The sequence below is a fragment of the Neopsephotus bourkii genome, unplaced genomic scaffold, assembly GCF_033783945.1.
Source record: "Neopsephotus bourkii isolate Nb327-2 ecotype Australia unplaced genomic scaffold, CSIRO-AGI_Nbou_v1 NB_1760, whole genome shotgun sequence".
Taxonomy (NCBI): Eukaryota; Metazoa; Chordata; class Aves; order Psittaciformes; family Psittacidae; genus Neopsephotus; species Neopsephotus bourkii.
The window spans coordinates 10,526,182-10,549,965 of NW_026902234.1; the positions used below are offsets into that span (position 1 = coordinate 10,526,182).

Here is a 23,784-nt window from a genome sequence, read left to right on the forward strand (position 1 = left end):
ATACAGGATTTAAAGGGAAATGAACTACACGTATCCCCTTGCCAGCAGTAGAGATATACAAAACCAGCATCAGAAAACAGTACACATTTATTCACCAGCTTCTGCTTCTGTACATGATGACACTGAGAATTATAGTTGCAGAATCTCTCAAAATGTTCACTGTTAGTACTGTGGGTGAATGTGGCCCACCAAAACACTAAAAAGCTTTAAAAAGAGGAACTGCAGGAAACTGCAAGGAAAAGAAAGATTTCAATCTTCCTGGGTCAGATAAAAGACCAAGTATTAGTTAGGAACACTAATTAAAAAAAAAATAATTATTAATTAATAATTTTATATGCCTCCAAGCAAAACAAAGATGCAGCACTTTGCTAGCTTTTATATTCTAGAAATACAATGAGCATATATTTAAATTCTAAACTTGAGACAAAGCAGGTCACTGGTAAAAATTTCTAAAAGCCTATTCTAAAATTAATTTTAATGCAAACTAATGCAAACTAATGATCACATCTATCAGCATGTCTATTAGAGATGCATCTGTGCCTCGTAGCAGCTGCTATAGTAATCTTGGAGAAGACATATTGCATTCTTCATTCATAACAAAGACAATGAATTTGTAAGAGTGAAATTCCAATCAGACTCAGGTGTGAAACGTGACTGCAGTAGCCACATTATAAATTTATCTTTATAGATATTCATGGTATCCAATTTATCACACCTACCAAACCCCCCTGCTTCTTAACATTTCAAAATGTGCTGTCTGATCGGTATCTTTTATGATACTCCATGAGAAATGAGGCCCTGAACTTCACTTCAGAAGCTACTTCTATCCCCTTCTACTGTTGTGTCCTCTTTCCACTTTCCATATTACACTTTTTGCATTCCTTTCATAGAACTGTAAAAGATCTCTCTAGCAGTATTTTACGCCTATAGAATGGATGGTTTTCTCTTGTTGAGTTACTGTCAGCTACATTCAAACCTGTTCAGATGTAAGCATTGCTTTATCACTCTCAAAGGTCTTCATCTCCACCTTTTTAATCTCTTTTTATAATTACTCCTGGTTATGTTGCTCATCCATGAGTTCATGCAACGTATTCACATTTTCTACTTAAGCAGTATATGTGACAGATTTATTTGTGATCAGACCCCAAACCAAGTAAAACTACTCCAGGATTCATCAGCAAACAGGACTCTGCTTAACAGTCTCAGAGGAGCACAAGGCAGTCAAGCTGACTTTGGAAGTGCTTCAATTTAAAGACTGGGGGAAGCACAGAACTGCATTTAAGAGCCCAAGATCTGCAAGCAATTCCTACATACATCTAAAAATGGAAGAAAATGTCCCAGTTGCAGTTATTTGTGGATGAGTCTACTCTTTTGTGATTTTGTTTCTGTATACTCTATTCCAAGGGTAAAACTGGAATAAAATTGTATGAATTCCTGAATTTTAGCCTTGAGATTTTCTGTTTCTTTTACAAAACACCCTCATTCTGAAAGCTGTGAAGCTTGAGGACTTAAAACCATTTTGAACCAAAGGATCACAAAAACAGTACAATAAATAACATTTACAGTCTCATCACAAAATTGACTATGTGTATTCAGCTGTTTAAAGTATCCACATTGCACAGTCCTCTTCCTGGACACTAGTTTGTCCATACATCCTGTACAGCAGCATTAGGCTTACTCACTGCCAGATGAGTCATATTACACTTTCAGTGGAATTAATCTCCTTACAGCCACTGCACTTCAAGCTCACAAAATTAATTGCCCACGAGGAAATGTGTCACCTGATAGAATTTAGTCGGCTAAAGTTATCTGAGTGCTGAATATGTTGTACCACACCTTTATACTTGTTATCAAATATCTTATTCTAAACAGAATGCCTAGTTTCAAAATTAAATTATTTCTGAAAAAGTAAAAACTGCATTAAAATACCCTGCTGCCAATAGTGTTGAGTAGAAAAACCTGAATTTTTAAAGATTTCCTGAGTTCTCATCTTGATCACTTTCATCATTTATTACAAAATATATTATATTTAGATCAGTCTGAACCCCATTTTTTCACAGGATAACTCTTATAGCAGAAAGGGGTTTATGCTAAGGCATTAAATTATTATTATTAATTTGTGTTAAGATACTTCTTTGCTACTTACTTACATTGAGCTATAGCTTAAAATGTTTGTTCAAAGCTCAGCTTTTCCAGGAGAAGCTTTTTTTACATATTTATTACTGAACTTTGTTCCCTGTATTCAGACTGAGTGTATTTGGGAATGCTCTGGATTACTGAGCACACTGTGCAGTAAAAGACAGACCCTGAAGACAAGGATTTGTAAGAAGAGAGGAAGGCTGACAGGCTGTTAAAACCTGTCTCCCATCTCTGGTTAACCCAGTATTACAGTCTCTTTTTCTCAGTCCCCCAGGGTGTTTCACCAAAAGCAGGGGGTGACAGTCAATGGTGTGACATTCAAAGAGCCAGCAAATATGTGCTCATTCCCCTCTGCAGCCTTGTATCACAGTCATTTGTGCCTTAGGACCCAGTGAAGGGAAGGATTTGGATCTTTTTCACATCAGAGCTGTATTTACTCAAGTTGTACCAATAAAGTTGATGTGAAGTTGCAGTGAGATGGAGGATACTCTGCACAATTATCAGGATCTATCACAAGTAGCTTATTGGTTTTATATACCCATTAGGAAATAGTGATGTGTAATGTGGATGACGAATGTTGAGTGAATGGCTGAAATATGAATAAATAAAAAAGAGAAACAAATAGTGCCAAAAGCCCAACTTCCCCAGCTATAGCTGTTTCAGAGGTTACTTCAGCCTAGGTCTAGCCTGGATTTACGGATTGAAAACCCATTACTGTTCACAGGCACTAGGTGTGCTTCCAGACCACATCTTCCAGTTCAGCTCTCTCTGAAAGGAACCTAGTTTACATGCTCCATAAAACAAGACCAAACACAGTAAATGGATATGATATTTACTACAAAAGCGTATGTCTAATTTAAGCTGAAATCCTAATGTAGATGTATTCACTGAAGAATCATGGTTGGATCTTCCACTCAAAAACAACAGTAGGAGAGCAGCTTTTATATCTACGAGTTTCAATTTATTTTTTAATTTTTTGTTTTTCTAAACACATTGCTTAAGCGCATGTTGTTCAAATCACAACAAAGCTACATTTTTTTCATAATTCATTTTCCAAATAGCTGACTTTTATAGAACGCTAGGAGTTACAGCTAGTACTATGCTTGGGCTTTACAGAATGTTGGGAGCTATGGGAACAATGAGGAAGAATATCTTCACTTGTAATCCCTGTACTTCTACACACTGGAGAGAGAAGAAAAGGTTGTGAAGCATATTTGTAACTTAGTTATAAATGATGTCCTGGGCACTCACTGGAAGAGAAGGAGCTCTTTGATTCATTTCCTGTGTAGATCTCAGTATGTAGGACTATACCTCAAATGATAAGCAGTCACAGTTAGAGTAAATGCCCATTAAAATGAAGGTACAGGAGTGAGTCCAATTCATTTGTGTGATGTGACTCCATTTCAGAGCCTCCTGTACTCAGTTTTGTGTTAATGTGATTACAAAGAGTTGCCATGAAATCTGTTTGCATAGGGGTTGCTAAAAGCATTGCATCAGCTCTTTTTTTACATCCCTCACGCACAACAGTATGGGGATTCTTGGGGACTTCTAAAACTTGATAGATCCTCACTGCAAGGCTTGGTTTCCTTTTGAGGAGTAAATCACAAATTTTCTCAAGATTACTATCAGCTGCCCCAGGAATTCAACCACCACCAGGAAGCTAAAAACAGAACCCCTAAAATCTCAGTACATGTTTCAAAAGGACAAACATCATTTCACCACCAGAAAGATAAATCACCATCTGGTGTGACTATGCGTCAACACCGTCTCATTGCTCTATCCAGGCCAGTGCCACTAATAGCATGCATTACTCCAAACTTTGGCTAAAATTGAGAAACTAATTTTCTATGGCTCATGTAGGTTTATAAGAGGCCACTTGTAATGATGATCACAGCCCTTACTGCTCTTGAAATATATTCCTTTATACATATAGTAACCTCAGAATAAATTCATTAGGTTTCTGGTTATTCTCCACACCTTATTAATTTCAGTAACATTCTATAACACCATGTATGCAATACATGCCTGTATATTCTATTACAACAGTGATTGCTATCACATGAAATAGTATTTTTCCTAAAGACAAATGAGCTTTTCCTCTGAAACTTTTACTATTCAAAAAGAATATATTAGTTCAAAAGTACCAGAGTACCTTCTTTATCATCATGACGTATGATTGCATCCTGTATCATATCAGCAAGAGTAAAACGAACTCGATTCTTTCCATGTTTCAGTTTCTTCACATAGCCCTCCCATTTCTGGAAAGCTTTTTCTCGCTCATAATATGCCTTTATTTGGTCACAGCGCATCCGCTTCACCAGCCGCTGCCGCTGGCCGAGAGGGAGGGACTCCAGCAAGCACTGCTCAATTTCCATCTCATGGGACCGAAAAACATTACATAGCTGGAAACAGCCTGAAAGAAATTAAAGATGAACACATTTAGTTCATGCAACAGCATGTGCCATGAAACCTCCACGAATTTTTTTGTCCTTTCTAACTACATGTAAGTCTATCATGTGAGCTCCTCCTACTTGACCAACGCTGACTACAGAGTATATACCATTATAATTTAGTTTTTAGAAACAACACATAACTAATTTCATTAAACCCCACTGATGCTTTTTAAAAATCTAACTCAGTTCATGTAAAAATATGTGAATAGAAAGAAGTGCAAAAGTTCAACTGTGGGATGGGCAAAATATCTAAATAATATAATACAAGTGGCTTGCATTTGGTTACAAACAAGAGACTATTTTGTAGGGAACTGCCACTGCTGATGCCTGCACTTCCTTTTTATTAATTTTCACCTTGCTTTAGGCTATAAAATTCCTGTTATTCAGTGAGAAGAAAAATCATCATATCATAATTATAATGAGTTCATTAGCATGCAGTGGGTACTCAGGCAACTATCTATAAAAACATCAAAGTCATTTCAGATTTAGATTTTTTTTTTTCTTTTTGCATTGTCTAGAGCCAACCAAATGGAATGATCTGATGAAACTGTCAGATACTGAAATCTTCATGTGGAAAACAATCACAAATGTGTCTTTGATTCAGTTAATCCTAGCATTAGTAGCATTACCTTGAAGTTAGATTCCTCGTTTGTTGTTACTGTTAAATCTGGTATATTTACTGACAATGCAGTAACAGTGATGCTGTTTTCTAATATGTTCACTTTTCCACTGAGAAAGAAGACCATAACATGCTGCTAGTTGCTCTTCAGGAGACAGTTCTCTTACAAAAAAGGACTAGTGTATTGTTAGATAATTTTATTGCTAGAGTCCTTGGACATGAATCCGCATCAATTGATGATGTACCCACTAACCTGCCCTAAGACCCTTTGATGCAGTACCAAATCACTTCTGATTCTCATGTTCTGCTTTATCTATATACTTAAAAATTTTCTTCATGTGGGAGCCAGGTGCTCAAATTTTTGTAATTTCTAAGGACTGTCAGCAGTCCAGATGAGGTTTTTTTCTCCTCAGTTCGATGGAAAAGCTCTTGAAGGGGATGTAGAATCAAGTCACCTTGGGCACTAAATACCAAAAGTAAGCACTACTGTGCAATTTTAATTAGGCCTGCTTTTGTTTACTTATTTTGCAAGTGCAATTCCAAGTGTGTAATTATACCACCAAAGGACCTCTACCTCATTCAGGGAACTAGCACAGCAGTCTTGACTAAATGACCACTTTGTTTACTGCTTGTTGCTTGACATATGTTTAATCTACTAAATACCGTTCAAACCATGCTCTGAAGGCATAATTAATAACTTCTTGACAGTCTTTTGTAAAGCTCACGTTATCATAGTGCATAAAAGCTTCACAAATATTTATTTTCATTAAAAAGAGAGGGATAAAGGGGCATTCTTATCTACACTCTGTACTGAAGAACTGAAAGATAATTATTTTATTTTTAAATCACTAGTTCTGGGTGTCCAATTCATTATCTTTTTATTCATTATATTGTTACATGATTTTATGTTATAAATTATATATTGTATTCTATTATATTTGTACTCACTACAAATTAGAACCCAAGGTCTCAAACCAGGCTTGCCAAAATTCAGGAGCATACATCTATACAGAAAGTGCCCAGAGTGTCATCTTGAGAAACTCCATGACAGAAGCAGGCAAAAAATACAGTTCTAGATGTCAAGTTCAGTCAACTTCTTTCAACATAGGCTATCCTTTCCCTCCCTATAATTTCTATTCTTTTCTTAGAATGCCCTTCCAGTTAAAAAAAAGAAAGAAAAAAGTTGTCTAACTAAAAAAAAAAAAAGGAAACAAGTATTGGCTTGCACTAAGCCAAATCACAAACCCTTTCTTTTTGCATGTCAAAAGCCAACAACTCCTTCTGTATAACAAAATCTTCCATTTGACCTTAAATGATATGTTTCATTTCTGAGCACATGTCAGAAAAGACAATGAAATGAAAGGGTAGTTTTGTAAAGCTGCAGAAGATGTAAGTTTATTCTGCACTTCAGTCCCAGTGTTCAGAGAATTCAATCAAATAGAAGATGTACACTCAGATCCTCCTCGGCCCAAGGCAGTTTGTGACCGCATCTCCTTTCTCTCACAATAGGACTAGGGAATGAACAAACTTCAAATCTTCCTTATCAGAATTGCTCTGGTTTGTATAAAATATGTCAGTACCCATCCCTTAAGCCCACACAGTACTTTTGGCTTGTAAGACTATACCCCAACGCTTCTGTGCATAGTGCCTGCCAGTCAGGCTCACAGCCTCAGAGGGAAAACCAGCTTGCTGCATTACACCATGTTGACAATAAAGCTAAGCATCCAGCTGTACAAGAGTTTTACAAGAGCTCTGTCCCTTCCTTCACTTATATGAAGGGAAGAAGCAGAAACCATATACTTGGGCTCTGACAGGCTACAACTGAAGTTGCTGTCTATAGCTGGAAAACTCAACTGAAGGTGAAAATGGTCGCCGTTCATCTAGTCGTAGCCATAAATCAGTGTTGCTCGCTGACAACAGACTTGAAAGGTCAAACAATTCAGGTAGATTGAAGACTCTTAATGCACCTGAACACTGGTCTCAGATGAGAAGCACTGAGCTGCAGATGGGATTTTTTTCTCTCAGAAAATCTGGAACCTGATGTATCTCAGATGAGATCTGTACCTGACTACGGATATAATAGCTGCAGGTCAGCACCCTTGTTAGTTTAAGCCTGGATTAAACAACATAGTACAAATGCAGACAAAGGCAAACTCTGAATTAATTTTTCAGATGCTAATCACTAAGGCATGTAACATTCAGCCCCAGTTTTAGAACCAGGCAGATCTCTGCTCTGAGTGGCGGCCTACTGAGCATGAGGAACTGCCAGTGGCACAAGGGGCAGAGTTACGTGATTGCTACCCCAAGAGAGATGGACTCAAACCCAGAAGGGTTATACACATGCTTCTGGAGGAAATTTTGGGGACCACTTAGTGCCACTTTGAGCGGAGGGGTTAATCAGCGACACCAGATCAGGTAACCACGTCTTATCTAGCAGAGACTTGAAAATCTCTTGTCAACTGATTCTCCAAGTTCTCTAGGTAACCTGTTCCAGTGTTGCCTCCTATCAAAAATTACTTGGGGTTTTTTTCAGTGGCCCTTATCCCTGGTTATTACTGTCACTACCAAGAAGAGTTCAGCTTTGTCATTTACGTAATGTTCCTGGTAGCCTTCTGTGGCCCTCACTCCACTTCCTCAATGTCTATCTTAGAATCATAGAATAGTTAGGGTTGGAAAGGACCTTAAGATCTTACGCTGGGGGAGGTAAGACTACACACATACTTGCAGGTGTAGTTTCACTAGTCCTGAGTACAAGCAGGCAATGACTTCCCTAAGTCTATTGGCTACAGTCCTCCTAATATAGCCCACTATGGAGTTTGCCTTATTTACAACCAACATGTAGGGCTGGCTCCGATTCAACTTTGTGTCCGCTCTAACCCCTGCATCCTCTTCAGCGGGGCTGCAGATCAAGTCAGTCAGTTCCCAGCCTGCACGAATGCATAGGATTAGTCTGTCTCAGGCAGGAAAATATGCACTTCCTCTGATGAATTGCCCAAAGTTTCTGTTAGCCCCCAATCCTCAGGATTAAATTGTATCATTCGAAGTACGCCAAGCACTCTGTCCTAATTGAGCACTGCCAACAAGCAGCCACAGCTTCAACTGTAAAGATGACCTCCAGGAAAAAATAGCTGCTGAAATCCACAACTTTATTAGGTGGATGTAAACTGCTGCTGTTTAGAGACTGACAACTCAGCTACAGCCAGGCTTGAAAGCAAAGCTGTTAGAAGCTTCCTAAGGGATAACATGTGTAGCAGGTCTGTCCATCCTTTTCTTCCCCACATATGAGAAAACCAGCACAAACCAGCATATTGAACTTACACAAGAACCTTGTATGGACCCATTAAAATAGCAGAAGATATATGGAAAACATTATCTCAGCCAGAGCTGGCTTTGAGAATGCTAGTCAGGAGGCAGTGTGCTAACATGAGAAAAGGTTTGTGGGCAGGGAAAAAGGTTGCCTTCTGAAACAATCTGCATAAGAGTTTATATCTCATTACTTAAGATATCATATTTTATTTCATGTAGTTCTTGCTTCAGTCTATGACAAATTACAGTTATGTACAGTGATTTGATAAGGTCACTGTGACTGGATAATTCATTACCAGTGTCTCCATCAAAACACTGAAAAAGCTTACAAGGGTATTTATTATTTATTTAATGAGATGCCCCAGACCAAAATGACTAGAATAAACACAACTTTAGGTATGCATCTGGTTTTAAGGTTAGCATCTTCTGTATAAGTATACAATATAAAAGTCCTTATGAAACACTGAAATATCAAAACCAGAGATCCCTTTATCACGTTAGTTATTAACTAGCATAGGACGAAGGAAGTCATTACCACTGCAACTGAAAGGGAAAAAAAATGTTTCAAGGATGCTTGCTGTTTGCTGCAGAGCTGCTTCACTGACTGGGTCCACCCAGAATCGCTAGAAAAAGAATTGCTACAAAACACTCTGTTCATAAAATTGTAGCAATTTACTCACAATTGGACATAGTACCAACTGCATTACAACATGAATTATGAGCTTGATTTCAGTGCAAGAAATTTCTGAGTAAAGAGGATCTGCTCACTTTGAATTGCCACTGGTTCTCACTGTGAAGGTGAGAAAGACTACTTTGTGGCACTACAAGCAGTAGTTCCTGAACAACATGAAGAGCTTGGGAAGGATGATGGGATAGAAAAAGAGAGGAAGAATGTGATTACTACAGGCATTTTCTTCCATATCCTGCACGTGATTTGTGCCCAAGTAACTTTACAGTATGCAAAAATATTTTGCCATACCTCTTTTCAGAAACCACATTGTTAGAACTTTATACTTCCATTTCTTTATGGCTTATGTCACTTTAGTCACTTGCTCTAGCATTTAAATTGGAAGTCTAGTTATCCTGAAAAAAACACATCTCAGAGAGTAATTCACATTGCCTGGGGGTAATTACACTTCTGTCTAATCTGGATCATGTGTCAAGGAGGCATTTCCAGAAGGTAAAGCTGGATGCCTATATACACGTTCAGACAGGCACTACAAAAAAGTTTGCAACTGTGCTTATACGTACTGTGTTTTGACTTCTCATGTGATATGAATATACGTTGTGAGTCAGAGAAGTACTCCTGGACCCTGGGAATAGTGTGGTTTGCAAAATATGGCAAGTTAAAACCCTTGTCTCTTCATCAAAGGCACACACACAACCAAATTGCAGTCACTGCCTAATGCAGCAAGCATCTCAGATAAGGTGACATGGAATTATGGTGCATAATGTTTAAAACTACAAATTTGCAAACACAAGACACACGCTTACCTCTAGTTTTGTCAACATTCATGTTGATTTTGATGATATTTTAAACAATTAATAATTAAACTTCTGGGTATTTGAAGGACTATGGTCTTTAAGAGAATAGGAAAAAAATGTATGAGGCTTAAATTACCTGGAATGGCAATTTCAGATTCTGAGAATATATCTACTTGAGACTGCTACCTAAACAATACTCTTTAAGCATCTTGATCATATTAAAGGAAGAACTGCAAAAAACTCTCTAAACATACACTGTCTTTAGCCTGGGTCCTTTGACACTTCAGCTCCAATCTTGGTCTGTCTTGGTAAACATATGGTATCAGTCCCTCTTCATACCTACAATTAAACACCTACAGTCTAATTAAAATGCCTGAAATCATCCTGAATTGCAGAAAGATAAAGTATTTGAAGATTTCAACAACTTCAGCGAACTGTTAGATAAATGAGCATTCATTAAATGGAAAAAAAAAAAAAAGAAGATAAAAACAAAAAAAAATAAACCACAATTTTTTTAAAATAAATACTGTACTATTACACGACACTTTCAAAGCTGGGTATCTAAACATATTCACAGCGCTAACAAAGATATGTGGGAAAAGAATGCAGTGAGCAGCGAGTGCTTTGGCACTTAGAGACCCAGATACATGGAGGGTGAAAATCAGTGCAGCTCCATCCAGCTCCAAAGGCTGCATTAATTTACACCACAAGTTTGATAACAGAAATCAGACCAGAAACCCTTTAACAATGTGCTTTGCTGTTGTATGCAATTACTTTACTATACATGATGATTTTCTGCAACCAACAATGCATATTATTTAAATTTATTATATTTAATTAGAAATATTAATTTATTAGTATTTTTACAGCTGAAATAAATGCCATATTAAATCAGTTATACAAATACAATAGGCTAACTGAAATTACAGTGTCTGGCCCACAGATCAATGCATTTTTTAGAGGCGACTTCTTCAGAAATCAAGTTATGTATTGTCTACTGATCTTCCAGTTTCAAAAAGAAGTATTTCTTACCCATAGAAAGGACTAGATTAATTTAAATCCATCTCAAATTGCAGTGTTAAGGTCTGTATCAAAATCCTTGGATTTGAAAATCACTTGTTCAGCACAGGAAAAATTACCATCTAAACAGCATCTCCATTACATTTATTAAGCTGTAACTGAAGTGCAATGCTTGTAACTACTCAGCCTGATTTTAACAGCTAAAGCTTTTTCATCAGGTCAGCAGTGGTCTGCTTACTGTAGTGATGGACCTAATCCTTTCTTTCTTGGTTTCCCTCCCCACCCCACAAGCAAATAATCATAGGGGAACAATATAAATGTAAACTATTTACCTTGTAAAGAATGTAAAGAATTCAATTGATGCCAAGTCTTCTGAGAACAAGTTACATTTCAATAAAGGAGCTGATGTGCTTCTCCTGTTCCTGGCTCCAGAAAGCTTCTTTTGGGTGTAATTACAAAGGTGGGGCTCTTAAATGACAGGATACACAAAGCTTCCTCATTTCCTGTTTAACATCCAACTCTGTACTGAAGAGCCATCCTAAGCACATTCAAGCAGCCATCCTCTTATAAAGCCCTACTCCTGTATGCTGCTCTTTGAGAGCCTTTCTATGTGACTAGACTGGTAAGCAGTCGCAACTGCAATCAATTTCCAGCTTGATACCAAGGAAAAGTTACTTATCAGACACTATTAATCAACTCTACAGGCCTTCTAATACACTTTATTATCTATCTATCAGCAATTCAGTGAAGTTACAGCAGCATTCTCTAAAAATATAAGAATCTACCAATTTGGGATCTTGTCGTCAGAGTGATAGAAGAGAGCCTGAATAATAATGATTTCAATATAACAGAGGGCTCTGCGTTGTCGTTTGTGATTTATGTCATGTAGCAGTCTGTAACGTATGGATATTTTATGTTCTAGGTAAAAGTAATTAACTGTGTGCCAGCCTATTCAATAAATGCAGCCAAACTGCCTACACATGCATTGGCCTTCAGAGTAATAAAACACAGGTTTCAAATACATGCATAAGGGGTTCTTCCCATTTTTTACAAAAAAAAAAAAAAAAAAAAGACATCATTTTCTTTTGCCTGCCTTGAAGCACAGGGAACTCACTGGTCTGAATGGTCTGAGAGGAACTGTATATACCCCAGAGTCCTAATCTGTGTATCACATCTAGAAACTACAAGAGTGGAAGCAAAATGAACAGACACTGCTCCATTTCATCCTGTTTCTTTTGGTAAAGCTGCTAACTCTGTATTATCTATACTGCTGTCATCCTCCTGTACTCCCTTGGAGGATGACACAGGTGCAGTCTGGATTCCCACAAACCACAGCATAATTCAAGTAAGCTCTCCCACAAACATCAGAACCAAAACTAAACCACCATTGTATGCTCTGGAGTACTGGAGTTTCTACCTGAAAAGATTGCATACCACCCAAGATTAGTAAAACACATTAACTCATTCATCTCTTCTCATATAATACACCAGATAATTGAGCCTTTAGGACGTGAAGGTCTACTCTCAATGTGGATTCAGGGCTTATCTCCAAATACTCCCAATGTCCAGACAATAAGCAAAAAAACACACCACCTACTGCTTTTCTCAACTATAAAGAATGCTTTTGAACAACTGGTCCATGAAACTTGGGATCTGATATGCCCCTACCAAAAAAAAAAAAAATATTAAAGAAAGAATAAAAAAAAATTAAAAGAAGTTTATTTTGGATACGTCTATTCTAGTGCATAGAAGGGCAAGAAGCAGTCTCTGGCTCACCAGTTAAATGTTACGTACTGGATTATGTTTGCTTGGTGAAGGTTCATGCAGAACAAAAAGAACATATCTAGACTGCATAGCACATGGTTCTGATCCTCCTGTGACTGTCATGCTATGCTGTTGTGAAGACATAATTATCTTCTTTTATGCCTTCTGAATTTCAGTGTCTGAACTGGAGACTACACTCCCAACACAGCAGAAAGGAATTTTACAATATAAACCCAAAGGTGTTCGTATTTGTTCTAGTAAGTAGTAGAAGAGTAGGCGTAGGCAGGAAACAGTATTTGAGGCTACAAAGTCTTCTGAAATAGACTGAAGATTGGGCAGGACATAGAGCACGTAATTTGGATGAGTTTCAACCACCCTATTGGGAGAGGTCTCTAGATACCATCTGTAGCCTTTGCCATAGAGAGGGCTAGTCGGAACTGTTAAAAAATGAACCAGCAAGCTAAATAACAATCAGGTAGCGGGTATGGAAATTTTAAGAGGAAATAAAATTAAAAGATATGCGTGCACACACACAAGTAACAATCACACAGACATTGTTTTCTTAGGAAAATCAAAGCAAAATATGCTTATATGTGTGTGTGTGTCCCCAAAAAATACTGTACCTAAAGCATGTTTTTATTTATTTTTTTAAGAAATATTTTAAGCCTCCATGTCAGGATCTGAAGAGTGAGTCTATAGTAAACAGAAAGGAGGAGTCATCTGAGTAAAAATAACACTTCTTTTTTTTTTTTTTTTAAGATATATAGAGAGAAGTTAGAAGAAAACCAAAATTGGCTGTTTGAGCTAATCCTCCATGTTTTGTTCACTTCTGGATCTATGTATTTATGTCATTCATTATTTAGAATTTCCAGAACCAATAATGTATATCTGTTAGATTAAAATAAAGCACCTATTAAGGCTTGTCACTCACAAAGCCTTTGAGAAAATAACATTAGCATATTTGGTCATATTTTAATAATCCAAATTGCTATAAATCACATCAACACCAAATAAAACTCAAGAAGCTCCAAATCAGAAGGCACAATGAGAGCAAAGGAGATCTGGGTTTGCCAAATGACAACAAAAGAGACAAAAAGGAAGAGCTCGGTAGTCCTCTAAAAAAGAAATAATTCCTCCTTTCAGTCCTTGCACAGACCTGGCTGCCTTTATTTGGTTGCAATGCAAAACTTCTGAGGTTTCAACCATGCTGGGAAGATAAGGCTTACTTCCTCACAGGGCAGTAAATGGAGAGCTAGTCATACATTCATCTCTAGTCCTCACTTCACATACAGGACAGAGAGCAGGGGAGGATGCGACCTAGGAACAGACGCAGTGGAAAATTCTTCCTGCCATAACAGTGTAATATAAAGGGTTTGTTACACAGAGCAAAGACAGTGAGATCACATTAAGCAATGAAAAACATCAAGACCAACAACTCTGAAGAGTGAATTAACACTTAGGTGCACAGTGAGAAGAAGCCAAAAATCACAGTTGTTGCACCTCAAAGGTGCTGAGAAAGTTGAACAGCAGGAGAACCAACCAACCATTTTACTATAAATTAAGGTCTGAACATAGAAACAAAAAAAATAACCCAGGTTGTTTCAAAACCTGGGGCAATTTTTTCATCACAGACATTCTCAGGTATCACTACTTAGGCTGTAAATATGCCAGAGATCAAGATACATACACCAGGTGAGAATTACACAAAACCCAAAAGAAAAATACATAAACCAAAATATGCAAAAGCCTTCTTCCAGCAAAGTTAGTTGGAAAAAAAAAAAAAAAAAAGAAAAAAAAAGTATATGGGGATCAAGACAAAGAGGATATTCAGTATCATGCATCACAAACAGTCAAAAGCCAAAAGGGAAACAGTGGTTCACAGATCTACACATAAGGACTGTCAAGCACATAGGAAAGGAAATCCTGTGCCAAGTGGACTGCGGTTCTACAGGCAATCTAATAATTTACAGAAATTAATGTAAAGTAAAAGCAAATGGAAAACTAGTTTGAGGTACAGCACTAAGAAAAATTCTGCAGCAGAGCTAATATATAGGCCGTTGGTCACTGTTCAGTGTACATTAAGGGACTGCCATCTCAGTTTTCAAATAGCAAAAGGATTGGAAACAGGCCCTCCTCCTTTATGCAGAAAGGCAACTTATCTGGAATACTGCATTCAATTCTAGACAGTCAAATTGGAGCAGTTCAAAAGAAAATATCACAAATGATTCTGGGGCCTGAGGGACTGATTTATGAAGAAAGATGAAAAGAATTAAATATGCATAGCTTAGCTAAGCAGTGACTAAGGAAAGACAAATTAACAGAAATCTGAAGGGTCAAAAGGGAAAAAGAAAGGTTATATACCACAAAAAAGAAGGGAATTTGGAACAATTAAAATGAATTTAATATAACGTAAATTTAGGCAGAGTACCAAGACAAAAATAACACACACAGATAAGATTAACAGGTAAGACCACAAGATTCCTTGTTTGGTGTACTGGATGGATAGCCACACAAAAGTACCACTGTGGGCACAGCAGTCCAATGTTTCTGGCACTCAGGGCAGCTCACTCACTCAGCCCTGGCACCTCTGAATGGCCCTGCAAAGTTCTGCAAAGACAACCCTCCAGTAAAGAGAAGAACCAACTGGGAAGAATACACCACTGGCATCTGAAGGACTTCTCTCCCTTGTGCTGGGGGTACAGTTACTGGGTATGTCCTAAGTAAGCCTGGGCTATAGTTAGATTAGCAAGGACGGTTGACAGGCTAAGCTGGAGCTTCATGGATGAGTGAAGCACAAGCAAGCTGAGTAGCTTTCCTGACAGCAGAGTTTACAACCATCTGTTAAGGTCATCTTCCACAATCTACCACCTAGCATTATACTTGTGGTCACATAACACTACCACACAGCTGTATGGGCTCACAGAACATAAAAAGGGTGTAGAGTATCACTATAACTCTTGCTTGTGAACATGTATAGTAATATCACTTCTGGGTTAAATTAAAATGGGGAGATCCAGTTCATCATTTGCCTTAAGAGGAGGAAGAAGAAACTGAACAGCTTCATTTCACCTGACAAGCTGAAAATACCAGTGTCAACGGACGGACTCCCTGTCTACATGACAGTTCAAGTTCCTTCACTGAGGAAATACCTACACAAACGTAAAGATACTTCAAAGCTACTGAAGACCTGAAAGCAGAAATCAAACAGAAATTATTGCAGCTCCAACATACTGCTCAGAAGACAGAAAAAGTGTCTTTCAAAACCACAATAAATCTGTATATTCACTGGATATTAGGAGGAATTAAGTATATCATTTAGAATGCCTTAAGAGCTTTACTTTTTACAACTGTCTATATGATTTACACATACTACTGCTGTAACTAACATTATTAGTACTGCACCTAACACAATCAAGTAACTATGTCCAAAACAAAGCATCTGAAGAGCAAGGTATTCATTTCCTCTGCAATGTGAATATAAAACTTCTTGTTTCACATAAACTTGAGTGCTAAGTTATATATTGTTTTCCTAGAGCCTCCTGCGATAAACTACTGAAAGACAACACTACACTTTCCACAAAGACTGAAAAAAGGGGAAATTTCTACATGTCTGCCTCCCCCCTCCCTTCTCCTCAACTTAGATGACAACATTCACATAACCTTTACAGGAGAAAGCTTTTATTCCTTATATAGTAAAAGAATCACATTTAAAAGCAGTCAATTAGCTTTCAGAATATGACCTTAATAAATTGCTCAATTTTCTGTAGATGTCTTCACAAGGTCCCATATATATTTTATATGTCATACTTCCTAACAGGATTTGCACTGAATGGGACCACAGCAAGACTCCACCAACCTGAGGTGTTATGGCCCAGATATACTGCCTGTATACATGCTCTGAATATCACTTCAATCTCTTCTGAAAAGCCATACTGCATAGAGGAACATTCATAATAGGATTTATGGCCAAAGATATCAGACTCAACATTTTTCTTCTTCCCAATAACATTCTCTGTTTTAAAATCATCTATGAAGTAAAGCACACCTCCAAGTGAAAATCCTTCAGGAATATCCGCATAAAAGACTGGCAATGAATGACCAAATGTTCTTTCACCTCTGCCCTGTGCCCTCCTGACCACAATCCTTGCCAGTTACCATTCTCACAGGCCTAAAAGAGATTAAAATGACTGCATCCCAGCTCTCTGAATCACCTTAGACATGGGGGGAATTTGTCATGGACAGCTGCATTTCAGTGTACAGTAGCACTGGCATGGCAAACAGATTTGGCAATACTAAATACTGCGTTTCTGCAGGTTATGACAGATTGTCTTATGTCATCTGTTACCTCTGGGTATGAGCAGCAGTTAATATTAGAACTTGAAGATTTTTTTCTATCAGGTCTTACTTTGCTGTTGTTTACACTGAAGCCAGTTGCTTGGAAGGAAACAACTGGAAAATAGAACTCAAAATAAATAATCACACTTCTTTTAATTGGTGGTTCTCCTTTATGATATATTAAAAACTTGCATTAGGATGACTCTTTATTTGTTCCAAATCAAACTAAGCTTGTATTGACTTTATTTCCATTTGTTAGAGAACAAATTAGAATTACTTCAACTTAAAATCTGACGTGCTTCAAAATAACCATGTTTATAATGTGGCAATTTTGATGCAGGTGTTCATTTCATTATCCACAAATACTTTTTGATTTTACAACTATGAACTCTGCAAAATTTACCATGATGCAGCATATTAATTTGTCTAAAATTAAAGAAAGAAAAGGAATTGTGATTATTTGGAGCTGATGTTACTTCAGATGCAAAAATATGTTCCTTAGGCCTCAAAATTTCACAAACTTTGTGAGGAAAAGTGGATATATAACTCCATTTCCACATATTGAAATAGAGATGCTTGGGGATTGTTTGCTGCTTTCTATTCTCAAAAATGTAATATCAGAATTCTGAAGCTTCATCCATGCTGCGCCAATATGGTGAGAAAACATGATACCTTGACCTTTACAACCTTGTTCATCTTATTTTCAGGGTGGCTAGATCTCTCTATTGTTGTCAGAACCCCTATATTAGAAGAAAAAAACACTCCAAATAACCGAAGTTGAAGAGATTTTTTTATAATTTCTTTACAAGTTCACAGTAAAGTTTTTCACAAAAATTGCTGACGATTCTCTCTCATAACAGACCTTTTACAGTGGGAAACAAAATGCTGACATAAAAATTATTTTTGGGATAAATGTAATTTCCATCAAAAATATTATAAATAGAAACTATTTTTGGTTGAATACAACATTGGAAATCTTACAGCCCCCAATCTTCCAAGTTAATATTGCTCCTCTTGCTGTTATTTCAAAATATATTTTTCCAAATACCAATTTAATATAGTAGTAACAATAACAATATACTGAAAATAATTCTAAATAGTTGTTATTGTTAGGAAAATTGTTGTCAGTTCTTACTGCTAAGAAAGTTTTATTTACTTGGAGGCATACTTGACAAATTAGTAGACAACGAGTATTACAAGAGTGCAAAGATAACTGGGCTACTGCCGGCCCAAAATACGTTTTTCTAAATATCACCTCCTATGCCTAAATACAGATGCTAATTTAAAGGATTTTTTTAATTCTTTCTTGGCATCCAGTGCCAGGATAGTGATTTCTAACATTTTTATATTTAGACAAGGTTTAACATTAGGTCAAATTAAGAAAAACATTGAGTTTCTGTCACTGTCACATGAACCCAGGAACTGTTGAATAAAAGTAAATAAATCTAGTATGATAGCTGGTATAGAAGTTCTAGCATTCACAGGTTATAAATTATTTCCTTTCTTTCCTGCTGGCCTGCACCTATACTGTGAAGTAGTGAGAGAGAGACATTCAACACTGTCCCGCGCAACATCCTGTCTCTAAATTGGAGAGACATCAATTTGATAGGTGGACCACTCAGTGGATAAAGAGCTGGATGGATGGACGGACACACACAAAGAGTTGTAGTCAATGGCTCAATGTCCAGCTGGAGGCCAGTAACAAGTGGTGTCCCTCAGGGATTGGTGTTGGGACCGGTCTTGTTTAACATCTTCGTCGCTGACATGGACACTGGGATTGAGTGCGCCCTCAGCAAGTTTGCGATGACACCAAGCTGTGTGGTTCTGTTGATATGCTGGAGGGATGGAATGCCATCCAGAGGGACCTTGACATGCTTGTGAGGTGGGCTGATGCCAACCTCATGAAGTTTAACCATGCCAAGTGCAAGGTCCTACACCTGGGTCAGAGCAATCCCAGGCACAGCTACAGGTTGTGCAGAGATTCAGAGCAGCCCTGTGGAGAAGGACTTGGGGATACTGGTCGATGAGAAAATGAACATGAGCCAGCAGTGTGCGCTCACAGCCCAGAAAGCCAACCATATCCTGGGCTGCATCAAAAGGAATGTGACCAGCAGGTCGAAGGAGGTGATCCTGCCCCTCTACTCTGCTCTCATGAGAACTCACTTGGAGTATTGTGTGCAGTTCTGGTGTCCTCAACATAAAAAGGACATGGAACTGTTGGAGCAAGGCCAGAGGAGAGCCACATAGATGATCAGGGGGCTGAAGCACCTCCCATATGAAGATAGGCTGAGAAAGTTGGGGCTGTTCAGCCTGGAGAAGATTGCATGGAGACCTCACAGCAGCCTTCCAGCATCTGAAGGGGGCCTATAGGGATGCTGGAGAGGGACTCTTGGTCAGGAACTGTAGCTACAGGACTTATATAGGGGAAGTTTAGATGGGATATAAAGAATAAGTTCTTTAATGTGAGTGTGCTGAGGCACTGGAATGGGTTGCCCAAGGAAGCTGTGAATGCTCCATCCCTGGCAGTATTCAAGGCCAGACAGCTGGACAGAGCCTTGGGTAACATGGTTTAGTGTGAGGTCTCCCTGCCCATGGCAGGGGGGTTGGAACTCGATGGTCTTATGGTCCTTTCCAACCCTAACGGTTCTATGATCCTCTGACATAAAAAGTTTAACAGAATTAAAAATGTTCTATCAGTGTCTCTACTTGTATCCAGGTTTGTAAGATAAAAACCATTTGGTTTTGACTGCAGAATTAAAAAGCAGTTTTACCTATTTTTTTAGATATCCTTCATAACATCTGAATAACCATACTGACTAATTTTTTTTTAAAGTCTGCATTATATATTACTAATACATCAGACTCAGATTCAGTCTGTAAAGTGGAATAAAAAATACTGGCCATTGTATCAGCATTCTTTTTCTGTACTTCATGGTATAAGCTTCTCAAACAAACACCTTTCCTCAAAAATTTATTTATTCCCCTAGAACTGCTTTATGGATTTTCACAGGATCTAAGAACTACCAAGCAGTGGCTGGTTCTTTTGCTCTTTCTGGACTCCCAGGAAAGATGATTCCTGCTTTTTCCTCACAGAGTCATTTTCAACAGGCAGTGTCTCTCACTCATGATGGGCCTCTCATGTCAGTAATAACCTTTACCTTATGCCATAGCTAAAAGAGCCATAAGCACACACAAGGAAAAAGAAGTTTTCCCTGCAGCCATGTTGTACTTAGCTCTCTTATTGCAGAAATAAACCATGATACAAAGAGTTAGCTGACACCATCATGAAATACGAACTAAAGGGATGGCACAGATATCCTGCTTCTATTTGCAGCTCTCCTTCCTACCACCTGCATAACTTTTACTTTGTTATGCCTTAAGGCAGAAGGCGTGTCCAAGAGGATATGACGATTCTCCGGAACACCATAAAATGAACTAAATAAATGAATACTACCTCCTGCTCAATTCTGGAATAAAAGAAATCCTGTTCATGCAAAGCAGAAAACACTTTGAACTAGTCTGTCATCACTAACTGTCCTGTGTGACCGAGCACCTATGTGCCACTGTTACATGGGACATCAGAAACACATACTGCCATAGATGCCAAAGATTCCTGTATTGCAGACCAAGTAGGGGTCTCCAATTTTTCTTATCAGGCTCTTCTTCTCCTTCAGTGTAATCTACAGCAACTCACTCTGTTGAAATAAGGATGAAATTTTCACATGCTGTCTCACAATATGAAAGCTGACACGAAGGTATCACATGTTTCACCCACAGTATTGCCTCTGCATCCATGGGAGAAACAAGTTCAAGTCCCCATTCTCCATAAACTAAAACTAATGTAACCCCCGACACCTTTCCAAGCTGTACTAGGTTCAGGTAGAGCAATCGCTGTAGCATGTCTGGAGCCTCAGAAGACTGCATGATGTGAGAAGGGCTGAATCCCTTGGGAAAAGCACATAGACTGAATTTAATCTGCTAAACAAGAGTTTGGGATGATATTTTTCTTTCCTCCAAAGTATTCTACAACATACTAATGCCTGTTGAAAAGGGGCAGACACTACCATGGGTGAAACACTCATCCAACTATGCTGAGAGCTCTAGCGGTTAATAATCTTATTAAAAAAATAATGCAATGAAATGGCAAGATACAGAAAAATGGGATAAAATGAAATAAAATGGAAATTATAACAACAATCCATAGAATTTACTCTTATTTCATTCATAAATATGACAGTAATTTTATTTAAAATCTGTGAATTAGTGTGAAAAATACTCAAGATGACATCTGCAAGCACGTTACTGCTGGCGTTGGCCTTTCAAGACGTGTATGATTAAAGTCTCTGGCAGACTAAAGTCAAGACTGAGTTTTTTTAGTGTAAGGAAAGACCCCCATCATATAAGGACTTTTTTATTACTATGGTTAGGAGGGAGCAAAGAGAAGGAATAAATCAGTATAGACAACAAGATATCAAAAAGGGATATATCAAAATTTAAATCTTTCAGTGCATTTCCTGCCTTAATTAATGTTCTTTGTGAACAATCCTTGCCATGTATTCGGATGCTGAAGGTAATAAGGGCTAGATGCTGGAGAGAACATTCTATTTCTGTTACATCATTTCAAATCCTGAATTAAATTCACCAATAAACACCTAATTAGTATTTCAACCCCAGATCTCTGTAAGCACTGGTCTCTAACAAAGCAGAATTCAGTGTTTCATAATACATACAAAGGAGATAAAGGCACCAGAAATGGAGATAATCCAGAAAGAATGGAGGTAGACTCTGATGTTCGGATTTGATGATCCTAATATTTGGATAAATTCATTTGGCTCAGACTTGCAGCTGGCATGACTATAACTCCTTAGCAAGGTTTTAATTCTGTTTGCGTTTATACACCTCTACAACATTTGCAGCGGAAAGCAGACTCTAGAGTAAAGAATATAAGCCTCCTGACTGAAGTACTATTTTTCTTAGTTAACTCTGCAGATCACTCAGAGGAAGTCCAGAGCAGACTTGGAAAAGCACAGCCGTAACATACAAAGGATGCTATTTATGTCATAACTAGATATACAACGGAGAGAAGACAGCAGCAAGGTGCTGCCTAATTTGCAAAATTACATTCATTTGTACAGTCTGTCACACAAATCACTGAAATAAAATGGTACCCAGCAGCTGCAGATAATGTGGTATTCTCCTATGTACCACTGCTCTCTCTTCTAAATAGCATGCACTAGTTGATTGCCAGGAGGAGCTACTAGCACAGGGAGGGACAGCACTCGGCAGAGATACTTGGCTGCTAAAAGGAGATGGGCACTAGCAGTGACAAGATGAGCTGCTCAAACAGGCAGACACGTGTAGAGCTTGTGCTTTAAATGCTGCCAGCGGAAGACTACATGACGATGGCTGCAACAGGCCTTATCTTATTCCAAAGTATAACTGGGATGAAAGACCTTACTGGGCAAGGTTCCAGACAATCTGACCTGACTACACAGCTGTCCCCTGCTTAGAGCAAGAGGGTGGACAGGAGACCTCTCAAGGTTGGATCTTTCCAACCTGAAATATCCTATGAGAAGATGATGACAGTATACCTCATTTTTGCAGCCTCCTAGTGGGAGCAGTGCACTGAAAAGGTGGAATATTAGTAAAACTGTACTAACAACACAGGAGAAAGCTACAGCCTTTCTAAACTCAGATCTCCACACTTAATCTCTGCAGAGTTTAAAACCGAAGTGCAAGTGCTTTCAAAGGCCAGGCACATAGCACTACAGTTCATAAAATGCTAGCTTTAAAGCACCGTTAATTTATATCTTTTAGATGCTTCTCTCCCCAGAGCAGACCAAGAGACAGTGCTCTGCAAACACACATCCTCTGGTTCCAAGTCTTTCCTTTCTGATACAAAAATCATCAGTGAAATGGATTAAGAACAAAGTGGAGTGTGAAGAGTCAAATCCCAACCTCTATAAGGTTCAGTTTCTCTCAGCAGATCTCAGAACATCACTGGTGCAGTCACCCTGCACAAAGCCCTGGCCCATATCTGATCCCAGCTGCCTGCCAAACACAAACATCAGCAACACTACTGGCATGTTAAGTCAAATGTTAACACTCGGGAGGATCACAGAGGAAGTATTTCTTTCACTAATTACATGTGGACATGTAAGCACTTTTGACTGTTCTATATGGAGAAGCACAGGCAGTAAAAAGCCCTTCTGGCAAGCTACAGCCAACAATCACCATTGCCCTCTAAAGGACACTACTTGGAAGGAAAAGTGCTATGTGGTAAAATACCCTGATTTAGTGAGAAATCACCAATTACAAAATTCCAAATTTGGAAAAAAGGAAATAATATTACCAAAGCTAATGTCGTGCATTCACCTTTCCTTCTGCTATGTTTCAGTCCTTCATTCATGCCCTCTAACCAATGCAATGAACATTCCAATTAGTCATCATTTGCTTCCTTTTAACAAGAGAAACCCACAGTCACTCTCATCTCTTTCCAATTAAGGAGCCTATAGTTTCATTGTAGAGATACATGTTTAATATGCTACCAGACACACACACGCCTATATAGATTTGCTGCAGTTTCACTTTAAGAAAGTAATTCCAAAGCAAATAAAGACTGAACAATACTTTTCTGACATCTTCAAGATAGTTATTATGCTC

The 23,784-nt window shown here is 38.2% G+C and overlaps 1 protein-coding gene across 7 annotated transcripts in view; it reads right to left on the bottom strand.

Annotated features, from left to right (window-relative positions):
• The window catches only part of MYO16 (myosin XVI), a 377,031-nt gene that overhangs the window by 273,448 nt on the left and 79,799 nt on the right, over positions 1–23,784 (bottom strand). For 5 of the 7 annotated variants that reach the window (XM_061377886.1, XM_061377881.1, XM_061377882.1 and 2 more), the window contains one exon: positions 4,292–4,552. In XM_061377886.1, the coding sequence (XP_061233870.1) occupies positions 4,292–4,514 (223 nt within the window). In that variant the 5' untranslated portion in view covers positions 4,515–4,552. Of the gene's footprint in view, positions 1–4,291; positions 4,553–11,354; positions 11,575–20,575; positions 20,636–23,784 lie in introns of those variants that run through there. The other 2 variants (XM_061377883.1, XM_061377879.1) reach the window with 2 other exon arrangements.